Source organism: Falco biarmicus, chromosome 6 (assembly GCF_023638135.1).
Source record: "Falco biarmicus isolate bFalBia1 chromosome 6, bFalBia1.pri, whole genome shotgun sequence".
Taxonomy (NCBI): Eukaryota; Metazoa; Chordata; class Aves; order Falconiformes; family Falconidae; genus Falco; species Falco biarmicus.
In genome coordinates this window covers 1,500,408-1,520,082 of record NC_079293.1, presented here as the reverse complement: position 1 = coordinate 1,520,082, position 19,675 = coordinate 1,500,408, and the positions used below count along the sequence as shown (strand labels likewise).

The 19,675-nt window shown below is 37.2% G+C and overlaps 1 protein-coding gene across 5 annotated transcripts in view; it reads left to right on the top strand.

Annotated features, from left to right (window-relative positions):
• KLHL32 (kelch like family member 32) overlaps positions 1-19,675 on the top strand; it is a 129,359-nt gene that overhangs the window by 46,202 nt on the left and 63,482 nt on the right. For all 5 annotated transcript variants that reach the window (XM_056344369.1, XM_056344370.1, XM_056344367.1 and 2 more), the window contains one exon: positions 10,421-10,528. In XM_056344369.1, the coding sequence (XP_056200344.1) occupies positions 10,421-10,528 (108 nt within the window). The remainder of the gene's footprint in view (positions 1-10,420; positions 10,529-19,675) is intronic.

Genomic DNA, 19,675 nt, shown 5'->3' with positions numbered 1-19,675 from the left:
CACAAGCTTGGTTAATCAAGTAATTCTTTTATTTAGCAAATTGTTAGTGTTTAATTACTTCTGTAGGTTTTAACAGTAAAAGAATGTGGAAAACCAAAGGAAAATGGTCAGTGTGCTGGTTTTATTCTTTGGCCCTTGTATAAAACAATTTACTAAATATGTGGGTGGGAATTAAGGGTGGTACTTTAGCAAAATTATGCTATAATTATAACAGAAACCAGGATTAACACTCATAATGGAAAATAGGATTGTTTTAAAAGATATGAAGGGTATCTAGTTCATTTTATGAGGGTTTGAACCATGTCAAATTTCAGCGTTAGGCTTCTCACGTAACTAGTATGCCTTTGCAGTTACACTGCAGAATAAAGGTACTTGCCGTAGTTTACTATTGGTTGGAACATCTGGATGTTGGTGTCTAAGCCTTGCTGTACAATTATCTATTTATAGCCTGTATGTACAGAGGTGGGAAACTTGTCTTGATGGTACTGTATGAAGGATGCTTTTAAAAATAAGCCCCATAACAGTGTCAAAATTTTGATCGTGGTTTTTCCTGCAAGAAGAAATCAGAAGAAGCTTTGCTACCCTAAATGAAACATATTGTGGTAGTTAAAGTGCTAGTTCAAGAGCTAACCGACTTTTATTCCAATTTTGGGCCTGCTTTTGATATCACTTGCTAAAATCATCAAAGGACATGAACAATAGGCTTATGCATTTGCTGGGAAGCATTAAACCAATTTAAGCCAAAATTTGCAAATGTGACTCATGCTTTTCTGTGCTTGCCTGGAGAAAAAAATCTGGTTTTAGTTGTGCTTCTCCCCTTATATTCCAAAAGGCAGGCCTGCTTAAGAGTGACTGTAATTAGGATAGCCTGTACATTACTGCAAATTTACTCAGTGCTTTGCATGGTGCTGTACTTACAATTCAGTTTTCTTGCTTCTGCTACAATGAAAGCAATAATTTTGGTATTCAGGACTACCTGTGACGACTCAATCATTTTGAAATGTTGGAAGTATTAAGATTACTGTATCTGTACTAGTTCCCTGTTTTGTTTTGTTTTTTTTTTTTTTTTTTTTATTCTGATACGGTGTTGCACATGAAGATTATAGAATTATTTGTTTCTATAGCACAACTTGGACTACTTTTAAATATAGATCTTTAAAGTGATAATGCTGCAACTCATTAGGAGTAGTATGCTACACTGTCCTTTTTCCTTGTGTCTTAAATTGTGTTTATCCATCTAAGCAAAAATCTGGGGAAGGCACATTGCACTGACTATTAAACTCTGACTATCAAAACATGAATTGGGTTTGATGCAGGTTCAGCCAAGTGTGTAACTTGTTAGCAACAAATGCTTATATTGTTTTCTGTTTTGACTGGCACGGAAGACCCTGTGCCTTGTTACAACCAAGAAAATTACTTTGTTCTTGCTGGGTTACTCCCAAAAAAATATGCGCTGTACAAACCAGAAGAAATGTCACATCCTTAGGTCCTCTGTAGGGTAGCTCTTTGCTTCAATTTTCATTACTTATTTCTAAAATCCGAAGAAAGTGATATCTTTCTGTATTAACAGTGCAATGGAACGAGTGCATTGCATATATCCTTGATTTGGTAAGCTCTTAGAGGCTGTGTAATCACGTATCACTGTGTGACACTGATGTGCTAAAAGAAACACCAAAGGTTCAGTGGAATCTGCTTTGCTAACAGTAATATTTGAGACTTCATACTGTGCATAAAATTGTATATTTTGCTGCTCAGTTTTTCCTTTATTTCTTCTTATTTCTTTAACTATATTCTGAAGGGAATTACTGAAGTTTAAGAACTACGAATGATAGCTGACCTTTTCATTTTACAGGATTCACTTTAGTTGCTTGGCAAATACTTAAAAAACAATATTTAGTTAGATTTCATTGAGCAGGTGAATTACTGCAGGCTCAGTTATCAGTGATTGACGTTATGTGACATTTTCTGGGGGAATTTATATAGAACTTCTCAGAAGATTCATGTAATGAGCTTCTTAATCATATTTCATGCAGTTGGTATTGATGGATATGTTTTTCAGTGTGCAAGAGACTCCAGAGGACATGGCTGATGATTGATTTAGGATAGACAGGCTTAAATTGGGAGGAAACCAAAGCAAAAACGTAACATGTTAGTTACGAGAAGGAAAAGCCACATTTTTACATGCAGTAAGGACACATTCACATACTGAGTATTTGGGTTAAGTATACATACCTAGAAAATAGCTGATATTTGATGTGGACATTGTCATCTGTCACAGTAGTATTTTTATTCCTGTTAATACATTCTGAATATATATATTCTTTTTTATTGTGGTAGGTGTAAACAGCAAAGAGGAAATAATACTGCTTATGTAAGGAAGGATTAGAACATGAAGTTAAGAACACCTAAAGGTTAATTCAGGAGTAGTACAACACAGATTAAATTATAATTTATTTATTTAATATTACTGTTACACGAACAATGAGTCACTATTTTTAGTACAAACTGCAAAAAAGAATGTTTTGGCCTGAAAGAGTTTATAGTTCAGATTGATAAGATAGTCTCAGGACTGGATACTTAGAAGTTTTAGTGACCTAGTCTTGGCTGTGAGGGTGGTGAGACACTGGGTCAGGTTGCCCAGGGAAGCTGTGGATGCCCCATCCCTGGAATGCCCAAGGCCAGGCTGGATGGGGCTTTGAGCAACCTGGTCTAGTGGGAGGTGTCCCTGCCCGTGGCAGGGGGGTTGGAACTAGATGATCCTTAAGGTCCCTTCCAACCCAAACCATTCTATGATTCTATGATAGGCTTAGGTCCCAAATCAGAAAAAAATGCATTACTGAGCTGTTTTTTGATGCCAGACTGATACTGATGTCGGTAAGATTTATGGCAGGCTTAAAATTACACGTGCAATAAAAAAATCGTGAGGTATCACATCATGACTGAGTTCCCTGAGCAGCGTAGGAAATTGATCCAAGATGTCTGAAGTGTTAGTATACTTTCTTCATAGCTTTTCTGATGCATGAGATGAGAAGTACAATCAATTTTCTGTAAAGAAAAAGATGTGAAACAGGTGAATATAGAAGTAAGTGCATGTACTGTGGGAAGTGAATTTGAATAAAACACTGCACTTAATGAAGAGGCCTGTCTATCTTAAAATAATTTTAAAAAGAACTCAAGAAATATCATTGTGGAATTCTGGAGGCAGAAATTGAAGACGACAGTTCTGCTCTTCAAAAACAGTAAAACAATGCTAGATAGTGTTAGTACTGTAAAAATTCAGTATAAGAAGAGAAATAGCTAAGGAAAACCTTTGCAGTTTCATTGATCAGTTCTTTACCAATTAGTTTACTAGATAGACAGGATAGATGTTGATTCACTTTCAAAATTTGAGGGTTTTTTTTTTCAGCTATAAGTGTGTGTATATATATATTTCTTCAGACACATTTCTTAATTGGGTGGGAAAAAGTTAGTTAAATAGTTAGCATGACAACCATGCGAGTTGTTCGGTGCATTTTAATTCTTTCCTATAGAGCTCAGCCTCAGTAATAAGAGGCTGTGTGGGAGGGCATACCTAAAATTTAATTTATGGTAGGACAGATAAGAATTTTTTTCCCATAACATTTGACCAGAGTACTTACAATATAGTTGGTAATTAGTAGGAAGAGTAGGAGTGAGTTTTTAACAGAGCTCTACAGTGACTTAGAGATGAGGAAGCTCATGTGCATTGAGCTTAACTTGTTATTTCATCTTGACTTCCTGGGTGTTCATCTTTTCGAGTGTGGCGTGATGAAAGGAACTACAAAAATGCTGCTTCGCTCTGTGCCAGCTTTCCACTCTCCCTAGCTGGTGGTGATTGTGATGAAGTGCAGCAAATGCTTATGTGCTTTACAGTAGAGAATGTGTCAGATTCCCAGTCAGCCACAGAACAATAGCTGAAGGTAAAGGCAGGCTCTTGCACATCAGTTGCAAAAACTTTCAACTACCAGTTAGTCAAGGATGAAAGGTGACAGGGTAAGCTGAGTGGGAGGTGGGCTGAGCTGATATATTTGCACTGTGTTGTACGAAACAAGTTGGCCTTGCTGAAACCCTATGGACATCATGTGACTGCAGCTTTAACGGGGGTGATTCTAAAGTATCCCAGGACTGTATTATCGTGCTTGCTATCTGCTGCTAAGTCTGTGCTCGAACAAGAATTTGTGGAGGTCACAGCTATGCATTGGTGGGGAGGTCCAAACATTCATTTTGAATTGTAGTGGACTTAGAACTAGGGCTGCTGATAGTTATCAAAACGATGCCTGAGAAAGCAGAGGGAGGAAATTTGGAAACGTTGCTCTTTGACTTGCTGTAGATTGCTGTAGTAGGCTCAGCTTACTTGCTGGTTTTTGAAGGATTAGATTTCTTTTGAAAGTTACATTTAGAGTTGAATCAAAGAAAAAGAGATGATTATCACAATCTTGCTGAGGGAACTTTGAGATATTTTGGAGGTAATTGCTATGTGCTGGAACCAGGTACTTTAGTCCCAGAAGTGCCAGGGTATTTCTTGGAGGCAGTAATTTAAATGGTCATTTGCTCATCTCCCATTTGGAACATATTGGAAAAGTCAGCTAGGGGCAGCTGTAGCTGGAGTAAGGGATGAGCATAAGGTCAGGATGGGCAAACTGAAATCATTTTGTGTGGCTTCAGCCTCTCATAATTGGTGATCTGTAACTTTTTAAAGACCCATTCACCTAAGGCTTTTAAAACAGAATTTACTTAATGAGTTCAGAGAAGTGAAAGAAAACTCTAGTTCTTATGCATAGTAATTTGTCATAGGAAACAAATTTACATGAGCAAACATTTATCAATTTATTGTTGCTGTCACTGTAGCTTTCATTCCAGAAATACTAATCTTCAGAAGTTCTTCTGTTCTAAAATGAATACACTAAAAGTAATTCACTCTTACCTCCTCCAACTTTCATCCTTCAGTTCACTTAACCCTTTACTCTTAGGATTAAAGTTTTCACCTATTTTAGGCATCTAAGCTAAGCTGTGTTTAGGCTTCCTCTACAGTTGGTGAGATTAAATACCTTTTCTACTCTAAGTTCTATAAATTCGTGTCAAAACATGCTTATTTCTATTTATTGATTACCCAGAAAAGACCTACCTTTGTTATACAGCTACCTGACTTCAGTTACTGTTACTACAGGCCCTGATGACAGTTTCCTTTTCTCTCAAGTTTCTAGTTATGTTACCAATTTCCCTTATATCCACTGTTTACCCAAGGTATCTTATTATTGTTTATTTAATGACTTTATTATTTTCCTTTAAATATCTCTTAAATGTTAAACAGGTTTTGTGCTGATACAAGTTAGAGTCCAGTGGTTAACCTTAGTTTTCAATTTATTTTTTAATTCCCAGCAGAAAGCTTATAAAAGCTCAATAGTAAGAATTCCAGTTTGTTTCCTCAGGTGATATCAGTAAGTTACTGATAATTTTTGTCACTATATTTTTTTAAAAGCATAACCATTTGTTCTTTTTATATCCATTTACCTGTCTCCTGAGGCTGCATATATTTTGATTCTATTTCTTGCCTTTAAAAGGCCACTAAGTTGCATGGAATTCACTGAAAGAGTTTAGTTGTGTGAAATACTGTATAAGTTGGTTAAGTTGTTTTGTGACAATTTACTGTTTGCTATGCCTGACTTGGCTGTAAGATTGATGTGTACAAATGAGAATGAGCTCATTACTCTCATGGATATGGAACATCTGAGTAAGAAAGAAAATGACTCAAAGACAAAGAATGATTTCGTACTTCACCATTGTGACAGTGTGCAATTTGTATTTTGGGGATTTTGAATATCATCTTGTGTTTCTAGGACCCTGGTGTCTGTTCTTAAAGTTGTATGTTGTGAAGGAGTCTGTACGTATTGCTGCAATGCTGCCTGAGTGATAAAATTAATGCATTTAGACTTTTGTCTCATTTATATTTATGTACAGTAATACATCTTTTTGATTTGGTGGTATTTTACACCCATCTTCCATTTTGCTGTTTAAAGCTAAGCAACAGCAGAAACTGAGCATGGAAAGTCAGAACCAGTGACTGTGCTAAGCATCTTTTAGTCAGGCTGTTCTGCCCAGTTACACCATATCTGATCACATCTGAGCCTGGTCTCTTTGTGTGCCATTCAGTTTTGAGCTCTCGTTGCCTTTTGTGTTCTATGTTTGCAGAAGAAACCATTTTATAAATGTGCCTTTGGCTGCTGAGGGCAAAGTAGCAAAACTGCATGCAGATGTGATGTGTGTTAAACTCCCACTAACTTGCCAAATTACTTTGAAGTCAAATTTTCAAGAGTCAGAGTTATTTTATGCTTTGATTATTTTTATCCAAGGATTATGTGCTTCATTTTCTTTTTCCTTTGGGAATAGTTCTCTAGCTCTATTTCAGGCCAAGATTAGAAGAACAGCGGAGGGTTGATTCCTCCCTTCCTGCTCTTTTTACAGCTAATACAGTGTCTGCCTGCCCCACAAAATTGAGGCCATCCTATTCTGTAGCTTCTTAAGTAAGTGTGAGCTCAGGTGGAATTCCACAAATGGAATATATCCATTTATGACAAAATGTTGAAACCTCAATTTTGGAGTAGTTGCCACAGAATGTCATTGTGTTTACATTTCTTTTGGGGAATTGGTTTACTTAAAATCTTGACTAAACCAGCAGAATTTAAACAATTGCTTTATTTCCCACAACATTGGCTCGTTGACTTATTGGATGGCAGAACGAGATCTGGATATTTAAAGGCACTGAAGAAAAGATCCATCTTCTCAGAAGTGGGCTTTATTGTAGAGGGGATCTTTGGTTGACGTATTGGCAACTTGTACTGCCCACTCTCATGAAGCTCTTGGAGGAGGTGAGGCATTTTCCAAGAGATTTTATTTTGTCTAAGCAGAAGTATTTAATAGTAAAGCATGATATATTAGCATTGTTGATTGAAATTAATAAATAAAACAATTAACATTTCATACTTAGCCAAATTTGGTAACTTTTCTGGTATATTTGACTTTGAATTGTGCACTGTTCCAAATATTTTATATTTTCATTGTTTTTCTTGTCTGTCACTTTTACATCCACTTGCGATGTTTATCTTACTGCTTTGTTTTTAATGTACCCGAGGGAAAAATAAAGTAGGCTACTAGCCTTGCATTAAAAGCATGACTGATGGATCTATTTAAGCTCACAAAACCTCAGAATGTTTTCAGAGATGCATCTGAAATTGGAGTTTGACAGCCCAACTGTAACTCATTCTCCAGGTACTGGTGAACTCTCAAGCCAGAATTTAATGATCCATATGTTTCTGCAGTTGAAACTACAATATTCAAGTACAGTAGTGGAAATTAAAGACTGAGTTTGAGCTTAATTTCTGCATATAATTGAATATATTTTTTTTCATGCTGGATTAAACCTTTAACCTATCAGGCTGAGAAGGAAATTTGCCTGCTGGTGAAAGCAGTGTTGGTCACTGAGCAGCGCTGGGTTCATCTGTGTGGGAGACTACTTCCCTGGAGGCTAATCCAGTTCAGCTGAATGTGAACTGTCTGAGGACCATTGCAGACCTGATCTTTTGAGCAAATTCTTTGGCCTTGCCCCCTGAAAAACAAATGTAGTTTGTACTCAGTATCAAAATACTATTACTGAATACAGAATACTAAAAGGAGTAGTATGAGAGAAAATTAACTCCATATAGCAGGTGGAGCGCAAAGCCATAGTCCTATGGCTTACTGGCAGCGACGGTTTTGATTAGCCTACTGCACTGTTAGACCTGTACTAGTAAATAAGATGGATAAGGGCTTGTTTTGTGGCCCTAAAGGTGACTGGCACAGCATGGCTTGTGTCCATATGGCTAAACCTCCTCTCCTCTGCAAACAAACTGGCTGTATCTGTGCTGTCTATTTGGAGCAGCCATGGCTTGAGTTGACCCCTGAACCATAGCCTGGTCATCGCCAGGGAGAGTGCTAGTGGGCAAGGGGTTGGAGCTCTGCTGGAGGCTGTGTTTGTTTAAATGCTGTGGATAATTATGGACAATGACTGACTTAGTGGCCTGATCCTGCTGAGTTTACGAAGTTGGGTGTAGTAATAAACCCTGTGTAACAACCATGTTAGAATCTCTGTGATAAAATAGGCTAGTCTCCTAAAGGTCAAATTAGTAAGCCTACAAAGGAAAACTCCCCAAATTCTTCACAGAAGTGATTGGTGGTGTACAGATGAGGTTCAGTTAAGTGTTTCTTTCTATCTTTAAGCTTAATCCATTGTGTGGGACATCAGCCCCTTGATCAGAACAGAAACTTTATTAGTAGCCGTGCTGTGTTTTGATGGTTCCTATGTACAGGTAGGTAGTGTCAGACAGGTGCTGTAGCACAGGCAGAGAATAGAGAGCATGCACTCACTTGTGTCACTGAGCATTTCCAGCCTTTCTGCAGGCAGGCTGCGATGGAACTGAGTGTACAGAAGGCGTGCAAATCTACCCCTGTGTAGACCTTACTCTCTTTACTCTGGAACTGGTGTGTGAGAGGACTGTTACCCAAAAAGTTTAGTAGTTAGTGAATTTCTGAGAAGTTTCTCTTCCAGACACAACCTGCATGTCTGCTTTTGCAAGGAGCAGGTAGCTGATGGTTCCTTGCAGCTCCTGGCAAGCCCTGAAGCCTCACAGTAGCTGTTAGAGCTCATTTGATACATCTAAATCACAATGAAATGTCCAACTGATTATATTTGTAATGGAATTAGAAAAGCATCTGAATTTGTTAGATTGTATTTTTTTTTTTTATATCAAGGTGTATTTCATGCCTGCGTCTTACTACATTTGTTTGATAAACCTTTTAAACTCTTTGATGCTGCTTTTCTGTTGCCAGTTTGGAAGAAGCCCTGATATCGCTTTATTGAAACAGAAATCGCAAAAATACAAGGAGTGACCATGTGTTAGATGTTGGTCTTCCTTGTACTGGATGATTTCCAGGCAACAGATTTATGCCAAATTATGGTGTTTTAATGATGAAAATACTAACATTTTCAGAAGAAATTACTTATTTCCAGGAAACACTCAGCTCTTGAAAGAAGCACCTGCATCTAGGTAAAAGCGATGTGCAAAGCTGTTAGGAGGGTAGGGCTTTTTTTCCTTTAAATCCGGCAGTGCTTGGTGGACAAGTTGCACATATGAATTCCAGTGTGCTTGTTGACTGCTTCAGCTTCTGCAGGTATCAGCTACAGCAGAGACAGAGGTAGCAGAGGGTATGTTTGTACAAAGTGCTTCTTTACTAGAGTCCTCCAAGGTGAAGTTTGGAAGTCTCCATAGAGGCATTAAGTTTGGCACAAAACCTACTGGGGCTAAGTTTAGACTCTCTTTAGTAATGACAGATGGTAGAACTATTCAGGTTATTTGTTCAGTTTACTGTCTAAAGACTGAGCGGTATATTTTGTTAAAAAAAAATATGGGGGTCTGCGACAAAAAATGGAGAATGGAAGGGGGAGGGAAGGAGTGATAAGTAGGGGTACTACAGTGAGAGTGCCAGCTGGGAGGGAAGAGTGAGGGGCAAAGACAATGTCTGTTTAATAGAGATGGGAAGAATGTCTGTTTAACACAGTTGGGAATAGTAAGGTTCTTACAAGGATCCAGAGACTGAGGAACGTTGCTTCAGTCCAGGGAGGCACTAGAGACTGATGATCTAGAAAACAAGATTGGATAAAAGGGACAGTTGCTCCCTCAGTGTTATTTTTAAGGAAGTTCCATAGCATCTTGCTAATCCTCAGTTTATTGATCTGAGAAACTGGGGCAATAACAAGTAAGGGGAGGTTGTAAGTTTAGGTGACTGCATCTCCATCCTTCCTCCTCATTCAATAACTTGAGTATTAAATTGTTCTCATTCCAGGCTGAGATGCTTATTTGGAAAGGGTTGTTTGTAAAGATGGTGCATGAACTGTCCCTTCTTCTCATAGAAGTAATTGTGTGTGGCTTATTGTTCCATCCTACACATAATGATACTATACATAAATATTATTTCTAGTGACGCTTGTGTAGATTTTTTTCCAGTCTAGCTCTTATTATTTTTTTTTTATTGAATGATGTCTTATTGTGTGACTGTTCTCATTGATTTTACCAGAATTAGTCAGTTAAGAAGTATATACATGGGCCAAAGGGATTTGTTTCAGTTTTTCCAGAATAAGTTTTTGTATTTCCTTATTGACAAAAGGACTTAGTTTCAAGATTGATTGCTATGGGATTAGTACTGAAAATTTGGTATAGATCTCATTCTACCTCACAAATCTGTTGCTATTTAGAATTCTTATCCAAGTTAAAACAAAGGTTAGTGAAGGTGGAAAAATCAATCCTCCTCTTCTTGGACCTTCACTGGGCATTGTTTTTAATGGTTAATAACATTTCTTTTCTTTCCGTAGGCAATGTTCAGTCTCTGCATGGTTGAAAGCGAAGCTGATGAGGTGAATTTGCATGGTGTCACAAGCCTTGGTTTAAAACAAGCACTGGACTTTGCATATACTGGACAGGTATTGTACAGTTCTTCAAATTAAGACACACAAACAAAAGCAAACGGCAATAAAAACTGAAGATGACCTTTACAGAGGTACTAGAAATTATTTTTTTGTGCACTGCCCAGTAACAAGGTCTTTTAATTTAACAGATCCTACTTTTCATATATTGGTGTGTGTTTGGTTTTTGGTGGTTTTTGTTTTTTTTTTTAAATTTTCTTTAGAGGGGTTGTCTAATAAAAACATTGTTTATATGCATTGTTGCCAGGTAGTGAACCATGTAGGACTTGTATGCCCCTTTTATGGTGGCCTGGCTGTTCATAAAAACTTAATGTGAGTTGATTCTGCAAGCTAAATTAAATGTAAAGAAAGGGAAAATACTCTCAGTATTTTCCTAATAATGAATGCTTATAAACTTTGCTGTGTTTGATAACATATAATTGAAGGGAACAGTAGTCATCCCCTGGACAGATGCAGTCCAAGCATCTTATTAAATGCTTATAGGTACTATACATTTTAATTGTAACACTTTTTATGATAGAAGGTTATGTATCACATTATGTTACTCCAGAAAATGCAGAGTGATGCTGCTCTTACCTCTGCCCCTCGCCAAAAAAAAAAAAAAAAAAAAGGAAAAAAAAGACCTGCCATATCTCTGCAGTGCATGCTTGGACAGTGTTGCTGTATGACTGTGTCTCAGTTCAGAGTTCATGGATAGTGAGCTCAGAACACCCAGCTTTTTTTGCTTTGGACTCTAAGATTCTAGATAACCAAACTATTTCTGGACATATTGCTACAACAATTGAATTAATTTTATTATATTTGTTTATTACTTAATTTTGAAAAGGAAAGCTTAAATTCATATTGCATTATCCTGGAAGAGTTTTGGGGTTGTACAAATTTAAGGCATCTTCTTCCATACTGTGGATTGAGTATATGGCCATAGGTTTTTTTTTGTTTTGTTTTGTTTGTTTGTTTTTCCAAAGGGAATTAAGTAGAAATAAGGAAAGAAACTTTTAAAACCTGTTTTAAAGGAGTCTTTTTTGTCACCAGCCCACACAACATTTATACATTAGCATTGGCCTTAGAGATTAGCACTTGAAATTTCTGTGTGTCTGCTCTTATGGAAAGTGTAACTTATGCAAAGATTTCTTTGATATAAATGAGACAGAGATTCTGTGCTATATTACTGAATTGGCTGAAGATCTCAGTACATGACTTGTCATTGGTATGCTTTTTGTTCTTTCAGTTGAAAGTTTTGATAGATAAAATTGAACGTTTCCTGTGCTGTTGAACACTTGTATTATTTTGGTAATTTGAAACTATAGGTCAATTATTCTGAAGAGAGAACTCTTGTTGCTAAATGGGAGTATCTTTTGGGAAGATGGGTTGTAATTGATTTCTATTTTACCCATTCTGTCTGCTGTGAATAAAGGTATACTCCCATATCTTTCAGCACAATTCAAAGTCTAAAAAAAGCTATGCAAAATATGTAGAGAACCTTGAAAGGATGGATTTAGCATTTATGTAAGCCTACAATCCACCCCACGTTGTTTCCAGGATAGTATCCTCAGCTCCCTAGTAAAATATGTGCCTTCTACCCTTGATCCTTTAGAGACTTCTGAGTCTTTCATTTTCAGGTATAATCTACTTGGAATAAATGAGTGGGCTTCTTGAGTTAAATATAGATGTGCATGTAGGTACAGTTGCTCATATATATAAGTGATTATAAGGCAAAGTTTGCTGTCGTATCCATCAAATACACAAAGTGCTACTTTGAAGCACAGAGAAATGGGAAGGGTTCTGTAGGATTTCTCTTACAAAAATGCCTTTGAAGCATAACTCAGTGATATGAGCATCTGAGAATTAGCAGTGTCAAATTTTCCCTTTTGTCCTTGAAATTCTTTTCTGGCACTGGGTTTATATGTATTGAGCATTGCTTATGTACTGACTCAGGCTGACAGAATCTGGGTGAATGTTTCAAGGTAGTGAGTGGGAGTAAGCCACAAAGGCTATTAATGAATAACTGGATTACTGCATGCTTACATCAGAGAGAGTTCTGAAAACAGTCGTCTTTAGTTTGGTCTTCAAACATTTTCTAATTTTAAACCACAAACAAACAAAATATTTCTTACCAACCCAAAACTCACTTGTGCTAATAACAACCTTTTATTGCTCTGAAAATGTAGGTATCAAGACATAATCTGATGTGCCTTTTAAAAGTCGAAACCATGAACTCTTTTTCCACTCTCTTTTGCTACCCCTCCCCCCCCCCCCCCTTTTTTTTTTTTTGTTTAACCTGTTTGGCCAAAATGTTGGTCAAAAAAATTGCTGTTTCTTTAGGTAACACTGTGGAACTCACGACAGTGTAGGGACAATCCTAAGGTATCCGTGTCTAAACAGATAAATATTTAGTTTCAGCTTTCTTCTCTTTATTTCTTTAACTTTACTAAATTTACATTCAGTTGGAAGTGTAGTAACTCAAATGTAACTTTCTGTGTAAAATAATATATTGGAGACATCTGGTGGAAATATTTAATATTGCAAGATGGCAATATTTGATGCTTGCAGTTTTTGAAACTTCTCAAAATTAGGAAATTAAAATTTTGGCATGACATTGCAATCTGAAATTAAAGTAATCCTTGGTTCTTTTTTTTGTTGTGGGATTTTTTTTGTGTTGGTTTATTAAATATGCTTGCAGAGTTAACATACAAACTTCATCCTCCTGTCTACTGAGGCAGACAGTGCTTTATCCTAATTACTGCTGGAAATATTTTGCTTTTAAGGGAAGATCGATTGCTCAATAGAAGACAGGATTGTTGTAAAACTCAATATCATAATTCAAACTGAATTAATCTATTACTATGGTCCCTAATCATCACAAAGAAAGAAATGTTTGAATAGAAATAAATAAAAACTAAGAAAGAGAACAGCAGCAGAATTTGGTTTTATTCTACGCATGAAGGCTCTCAGTAATCCTCTAATAATGAAATCCTTGGCAAAAAAAGTCTTAAATATGTTTACTCTTGGCCGTAGGCATTTTACCCTGTAATCCTCATACAAAGAATTCAGAGATGCAACTCCCTTCCTGTTGTAGTTGACCCTTCCTATTGCAGCTGATGTATCCTTTCTTCATAAAAGGGTTTTCGGGTAATTTTCACTTTTACTTCACAGCTGGCAGCAATAAGGCCAGGCCAGAGTCTCAGGGACTACTCACCCCTCCTCCTCACTGGGGGATTTTACAAGTGTCAGGTGTGCAGTGGAAGGGAGATGGATGAAGTAAAATTGGTACAGGAACTGTATATTCTAGATTATTAACATAGAAAAACAGTTTTTCATGCAGAGTTTGGAGCTCACAATTTCTTCTGTCAGTCTTAACCACTGGGTTAGTGAGTTACAGGCACTGTTACTTGCTCTTTTTGACTTTTTTTTTTTTGCTTTGAATTCTTCTGTTACCAAGAAACAGTCTCATTTGGAGGGATGGGATAGCCCCTCTATAGGCCACTGTATCTGGGTGGCAAGTCACTCATCATTACAAGAAAAGCTGCTTTTGATCAAAAGAAAACCTTTGGGCATTTGAAGTTACAGTGCTGAAAACAGGCTCTTATAAACTGTCAAGTGCTGTGAGACTAAAATGGTTTGAACTGCAACTTTGAGGCTCCTCATTTTAGATGAGGCTCTTGCATTCCTCCTCAACGTAGGTCCAGCAAACTATATGATTTCTGTTGATCTCATATTTATGTAAAATCCAAGTGATACCATCATTTGAATCAGCTGACAGGCACTGAGGTATAGTTTTAAGAAAGAAGAATTGTGCAAGAACACTGGATTTAATTTACTTTAGATGATTGTGATCCTAATTCAACAAAAATACGAATACATAGTGGGAGTCCTATGTATACTGAAATGCTTCGCTGACTTGGATCTTTCTTCTTTCTATATTATGTTCTGTCATATGTCTTTAGTCTATGGTAATGAAAAGATTTTGCCTTTAGATATAATTTTGAGGACCTCAAAAACATTCAAAAGCAAGTAATTTGCTGTCCTTACTTTGTTGTATCATAGACAGGAAGTTATTTTGGGAGAAAATAACTTTCCAAAGACAACAGCTTTATTAGGGCATAATACCAAGTTCTCCTGACCAAGTCCTGTTTTCCAAACTGGCTAGTCTCTCTTTTCTTTTTCTAAACCGTAATATTTTGTGTCTGTATGAATAGAAATGAAGTTGTTGTCTTAAAAATACAAAATTATTCTCAATTGTCAAAGTTGAAAAGAGTCAGTAAGCAGCCCTTATATAAGAGATGTTTTATGTTCAGCTCTTTCTCCAAAAGTAAATTTTGGGGTAACTCTCCAAAAGCAAATTTGTGGGTAAGTCATCCTGTGGTATCTTCTTAGCCTAACACAGCCTTACACCCTGCCTATAGAACGTTGAAATGTTTCCTTTTCATGAAAGCCACAAAATAAGTTGCATTTATAATGAATCAAAAACAGGCTTTAAACTTTTTCTGTTTCTTAGCATATTTAACAGATTGTCTTTACTCGAAAAATGCTAACATACCATCAGTCTTTAATAAAGGGAATATCAATTTAATGTTCCAGTTACAAATCTAGAATTTCATGGTAGCGCCTGATATATTGTTATTTCTTGTGCTTGGGTTGCTCTCAGTATTACTTTAAAGCATTATCAATGTGAATCCTATTTAACTGCTGCCTTTATTTACTAACTTTATTTTGTATTTATTTATTTAAAAAACCTGTCATCCTGTAACAGCTATTATCACTTTACCAAAGAGGTTTCATGAACTGGTAGTGGTACCATCTGGTGATTTTTTTTCAAATTCATGCACACAAATCTATGGTTAGTTATAATATCTTACAGCTCCTTTATGAAATTGTACTTTCGGCTTAGTTATTTCTTTAACAAAAAATATGAAAGAGTGAAAGGTCTTCTCAAGTAATAAAGAAATAGTTGAAGTAAATATTTTGAAGTACAACTATTTCTCCTGATAATTGCTTTGATTCCTTTATAGAATATTGGCTTTCACCTCTCATCAAATCTCCCCCCTGTTTGATGGTGACAGTTTTTATAGTGATCAACCTGTATTTCATCTGCCATTTTCAGTTAAGACTGAGGGGAGACAGCTATCAGTGTCTTAGCACCTCTTGTTCTGTTAATCCTTTCTAGCTCACTTGTGGATGAGGTGTATTGCAAAGCTGTATTGTGATGATTGATTTTTTTGGGGTAAGTGACCTCCTGCGTCCTGTGTGTAGCAGTTCCACTGGTTGCCTTTTGATTAAAATTAATTGGTTAAACTGCCTAGTGTCCTTAGCAAAAATCACTTCAACTATCCTTGTTCTTTTCTACCGGGAACAACGTGCCAAGGTCATGGAAAACTGATTACAGCAGGACTATGTCTTGCTTTAAATACTTGGCATCATTTAAAAATGCAATTTCAAAGCCAAAAATAAAAATTTGATACTTAGTTTTGGACACTTCCTTTTTTACTTTGATCAGGAGGATAATCTTGTTTCTGTGCCTAGCAGTAGGTTACAGCTACTAGGTGTTAGGTTCACAGTTCAACTGCAGATTGCCCAGAAGGCTTAGAATAACACAGAGCTTAATTAACTCAGTTTATGCACTTTATTCCAGAGAAGTGTATCATGTTATTTGCTCTGGATTGGTATCAAGCTATGGACAAGACAGCTTTTCTAGAGCTGAAAGTAATCAAAGTAATGAAATGTCTTCCCAAAAAATAGTGAATTTGCTTGGAGGCTTACTTTAAATGATGGTATTTACTTATAATACTGATACTTGTTTTATAATGGTATGGAGTTGCATCAGGGGAAGTTCAGGCTGGGTGTTAAGAAAAGGCTTTTCACTGAGGGTGGTCAGAGGGAAGTGGTCACAGCACCAAGCCTGTCAGAGTATAAGAAGCATCTGGATGATGCTCTTAGTCATATAGTTTAGTTTTAGGTAGTCCTGTGAGAAGCAGGGACTTGGACACTCCTTACAGGTACCTTCCAACTTGAGATACTTTATGATTCTATGATTTATATGCTGTGCATTTAACAGATATTTTCATTTAGTTTTCTGGAAAAATATTTTTACATCCATCACAGAAATGCTGATCATGATGCCTTCTGGCATTGGCTAATGAGACATCTGGATTTTGTAACTATCTGATGTTAGGTGCCAGGGCTTTGGGCAGTTGCCTGCAGTGGACTAGAACATTCTCTTTCCCTGCTCACACTTTTTTGAAGCAGCAGTTCTTAACCTGCAAGATGCTCAGGATTCAACTGAAGCACAAATTAACAGGGAGATAGGCAGAAGTGTTAACTGGCTGCGAATGAAATGCAGTCTAAATTGCTCTAAAAAAAAAAAAAGTTAGGTTTTTGATTGCTCTCAAGCACACAGAATGGTCTCCAGAGGGGAAAAACAAGTGGTTCTTTTGTTAGATGCCTGTCTCATTTGAAATGTGGATCTCTGCAAGTGGAGTCAAGAAGGAATTTTGCATTAAACTGGCAGGATTTTTAGGGTTTCTTTGTTTTGTTTTGTTTTCTGTGTTAAATTCCATATGGTTTACTTTCTAGAGTTTTCTGACATGGCATTATATATTTTCTTACTGTTATAGCATAATGCTGGTTTATTTTTAATGTATATCATACCACCACCACACTTATTCCATGGCCCCATAAACAGCTGTATGGAAATGAGAAGGAAATGCAGGGGTATAAATGAGTAGCTGGAATGAAGGTGGTAGAAGTGCATCCTCGATCTCTCCATGTCTGTCTGGGCATGCAGTTTAGCTCCCTGGGCCTAAAGTAGCTTTAGTTTAGTGTCTTTAAAAGTGTCTGGATGAAATATAATGGCCTGCAATATACAGGGAATAGATTAAACGATCTAATTGTTCTTTTGAGTTATAAACCTCATGAGGATCCGTAGATGTGAGTTAATCTGGACCTTGCCTTCCCTCTTGGGCTGTAAGTTTTTGTTGTGAAGGACAGTTTAAGGAGTTTCCTCCTCGCTCTGTTTTGTCCATTACTGCCCTCTTTATTATGACCATTCAATTCTTGTGTTGGCCTGTACTGGCTGGTTTGTTGTAGGGGGGTGGGAGGCATTGAACGAGTAGGAGGATGTTCTCAGTCTGGGCAGTGTGGAGGTGAGGCATGAGTAGTTGTCCTTGAGAAAGGATGGTAGAAAGCATATCTCATATGCTGCTCCTGGCCCAAGAATCTGTAGCTGCTAATTCCTCTGTGTTGCCAAGAAGTCTCCTAAAGGAAACTGATTGAAGGGAGAGGCAAGATGTGTGATCCCAGTTAATCTTTTCCAGGTTTACCCAGACCCCTAAGATGTGATGGGTTGGAGGGGATGCAGGGTGAGTTGGGAAAGGAATAGGGAAATCTTAGGGGAAGGGGGAATGAATTCCAGTTCTAGAACTGCTGCCCAGAGGGCGGGTGTACAGTGGGGTGTTCAGGGCCATGTGTATCTGTGACCATGGGGCTGATTATAGAATTCCCTTTTCTGCCGCAGAAGCTCAGGTTTAATTTACAAAAGCTTCTAATTCTAGTATCTGCAGAGCATCTTTCCTCAATATATCAATGAAGCAGAAATGGATGCATTTCCATATATATTTAAATTATATATCTAAGAAATTGTGTAATCTGCCTTTCTGGACTTTGTGGACTCGGCATGCTGTTGCAAAGAAACACCAGATTTTTGCATCCATTTTATCCTTTGGCCTGTGAATCTGACCACAAAAGGGGGTGAACTGGGTTGAGTGCATGCTCTCTCTGAAGGGTTTGTGGGATGATGGAGGATGGAATGGCTGCCTTGAAGAACAGGGTACCTGTTTGAAAACAGTCATTGTTGGGGAGGAGAAAAATAGCTTTGACAAAGGAAATCAGTTTGAAAATGAGCAGTACGTGAAACCTGGAGGCTTGGGAAAGTAAATTACTCAGGCTTTCTGTAATATCTGCCCATTATATACGGGGAGGACGTGATTAAGCTGGTTTTCCCGGGTAGCATCGTGGGCCAGAGAAAAGTTGACAGCGTAATGAAAATTAACCTTCAGAAATAAGGGTCGAATAGAGGATTGATGGTAAGATGCAGCCAGGTGCAATACCTGAATATAAAAATAGCACAGAAATCAGTCTTAAGGTAGCATGTGTCACACACAGACATTTCCTTCACTGGTGAAGATTGCACAGTTTGTCTGAAGTCAATGGTTCCAAATTACTCCAAGTTACTACCCTGATAATTATGCCATGTGACCCTTGAGTTGAGGATGAAGTGGGGAAAAGGATTAATCTTCTGTCTTTAGTTTTCACACTTATAATTTGTGATGAATTTTGAAGGTGTGAATCCAAAGTAGATCTTAGTTTCCCTCTCCTTAATTTTCAATAAACATCACTCTGAAGACAGAGCTATTGTTTTGAGGGTTAGACAAACAGAGGAGAGTCAGTCCGTGGGTGTACTTATGGTGTGCATATGGTGGTCTTTGTGTGCATTTACTTTCAGGATTCAGCTGGATAGCCTATATAGCATATAAACATCTATGCTTGTAATGAATAAAAATCAAGTAATTGTATTAATGTATAGAAGTTAAGAGGTGTGGGATAATTGTGAAATACCCTAGTTTCAGTAGAAGGAAGGCTTGCAATATTTTCTTTCTGCTTTATTTACAGCTCTCTTGTGGGTTTCCCCAGCATGCAGTTTGCTGATGGTAAACATTTAGCATAGTTGAATTAGTGTTTTTGCCTATATCCAAATGAGTATTGGATAAAAATTTAGGTAGTTCCATTTAAGGCAAAGTCTTGGGAAGAGACAAAATAGACTTTCCTCAGTTATACTCACCTTTGTGTTTCCCAAGATTTTATCTCAGCAGAATAAATCTTGTATGGTATAGGAAAGCTGTAAGAAATGGAAAAAGATGTAAAGAATGTCAGCTGGCTTGACATGAACTTTTGTTGCTGACTTTGTGCAAAGCACCTCTAGGTACTAACCAGTCACCCTGCTTGTCTCGTCTTACTTATTATCTCATAATGCTACTAGTATTGTTTGTAAATGGATTGCTGTAGCTTTAAAATACATTAATATTATCACAGTTAAATATAGTTTGCCAATGCCTACAAGGTAGTAATCTGCTTATGGTTCTGATTATCTTA